The 1,805-nt window shown below is 41.8% G+C and overlaps 1 protein-coding gene across 1 annotated transcript; it reads right to left on the reverse strand.

The window, feature by feature from the left end:
- Positions 1 to 443: 443 nt before the first annotated feature.
- Positions 444 to 1,215, reverse strand: LOC115675101 (protein SMALL AUXIN UP-REGULATED RNA 12-like). Its single transcript, XM_056317352.1, has one exon. It carries the CDS (start codon positions 1,079 to 1,081, stop codon positions 731 to 733), a length of 351 nt encoding a protein of 116 aa, XP_056173327.1. The 5' UTR covers positions 1,082 to 1,215; the 3' UTR covers positions 444 to 730.
- Between the last annotated feature and the right edge of the window lie 590 nt (positions 1,216 to 1,805).

The raw sequence follows: 1,805 nt of genomic DNA on the forward strand, positions 1-1,805 counted from the left end.
ATTCATGAATACAACTGTGTAATCAAATTCCGCACATGCCACATTCATTACGACATGGATAGTTTTGCTTGATGCAAGTAACTATCCGCTCCCATCAACAATAGAGAACGTCGGATGCATAAAACAAAACGCGGTCTGCGCAGCTAAGATTAATTCATACAGGCAGGGCGCATAGGTATTGGTTTTTGCTTCTTCTTTTTTTGTTAATACAAATTTTGTACCGGTCATACTTTGGCTTTTTCTTACCGCTCAACGCTTAAAACTTCCAAAATGTACAAGATTCAACACGCGAGATTCACATATAATATTTTTTATGATGACATTTTAACAAACATAACTGGTGGTCAGGTGCAATTTGTATACCTAATTGTAGATGTGAGAGAGAGAGAGAGAGAGAGAGAGAGAGAGAGAGAGAGAGAGAGAGAGAGAGAGAGAGAGAGTAAAACACTAAAACTAAGGGAAACAGATTCCCAAAAATCAATAAATTTTCTCACAGGGTAGGTAATGTACAATGGCACACCTTCCACTACACACCAACGTGAGGAAATTTCTACAAACCAGACAGTTGATTCACATATCTGCCCAACCGAACCCCAATCACGGGTTTTCAGGTTACATTCCTATTTAATAATCCACTGTTTCTTCCTAGGAGAAACTAAAGGACGACCAACCCCTTAGAAATTGGGAAAAACATGAACCCAGAACGCCAAAACCCTTGCCCACCTTTTCCCTATTTGGGACTGGGTTTCGGGGACTGAAGCTCTCCTTTGTGGCCGAAGCAAAGAGACACGAACTCTTCTTCTCCGCAAGGTATCGTCAGGCCAGTCTCATGGTGGAAACCGAATTGTTCCTCGGCTTGCCGGAGCAGGCTCTGGAAGTCGGGTCTGGTCAAGAAATCAATGGGGACGACGTGCCGGCTTCTGTACTCGCCGACGTACACAACAAAGTGGCCTTTGGGCACGTCCAGAGGAAGGCCTTCTTGATCGCACGAGTGCTTGTTCTTGCCAAAGCTCGAACACCTCGTCACGATCTGCTTGATCACCGCCGTTTGAGAAAGCTTACTTGATTTTCCGAGAGTCATTCTTTTCCTTCTTTTCTTTGCACTATCTGCGGCAGTTTGATGGGAGAGTGGGGGAAAGAACAGATTAGAAGGAGGTGGGTGAACTAGAGAGGAAGGGGTTTCTGGGGGATTTATGGTGGGACAAGGGAGAACACAGATGGAGTCTATCCAAAATTAACGAGGATTTATAGAATTACGAAAAAATAAAAAAGAACTTAAAGCCCCTACTCTATTTAGGCTAGTTGACCCAATGTAAGATTGCCCTTTTGTAATTCTAATTCTTCGACAAACAGCTATAGCCTATATCTTATCAATTGTGTGTCGGAAAGTAAGTTCTTATCACAATTCAAACAGATGATCTCTTGGCCTAATCAAATGTATTGTTAGTTAAAAAGCGTTTATGGTTAACATGTAATAACTATAAACTCTCGTGAAAGCGGAGATTCTTGATCATTTTATTACTTATACATAGATCGGAGCAATCACAATTGATCAATAATGTGAAAAATTTCTTGATTCGTCACACCAAAGTATATGAATTTTCCATGTTTTTATGTTAGCGTTTGATTCTGGTTATTTATGCCAATGATATTCAAACACCATAAGAAATCTTCCCCAGAAGAGAGAGAGAGAGAAAAGATTGTCTTTGGAACCAAACAAAGCGACCAAGGGCTGCTTTGGGGGTCTGGGTAGGCCGGTCGGGTTAGGAACCCTTTGTTGCCCTTCCAAAGGACAACTTGGTCCC

This window comes from Syzygium oleosum, unplaced genomic scaffold (genome assembly GCF_021117445.2).
Source record: "Syzygium oleosum isolate NSW1041296 unplaced genomic scaffold, Sole_v2.1 Sole_v2.13, whole genome shotgun sequence".
Lineage (NCBI taxonomy): Eukaryota > Viridiplantae > Streptophyta > Magnoliopsida > Myrtales > Myrtaceae > Syzygium > Syzygium oleosum.

What these genes read in the sequence shown, in the direction of transcription:
- LOC115675101 (XM_056317352.1), bottom strand. Translation starts at nt 1,081, where the DNA reads ATGACTCTCGGAAAATCAAGTAAGCTTTCTCAAACGGCGGTGATCAAG.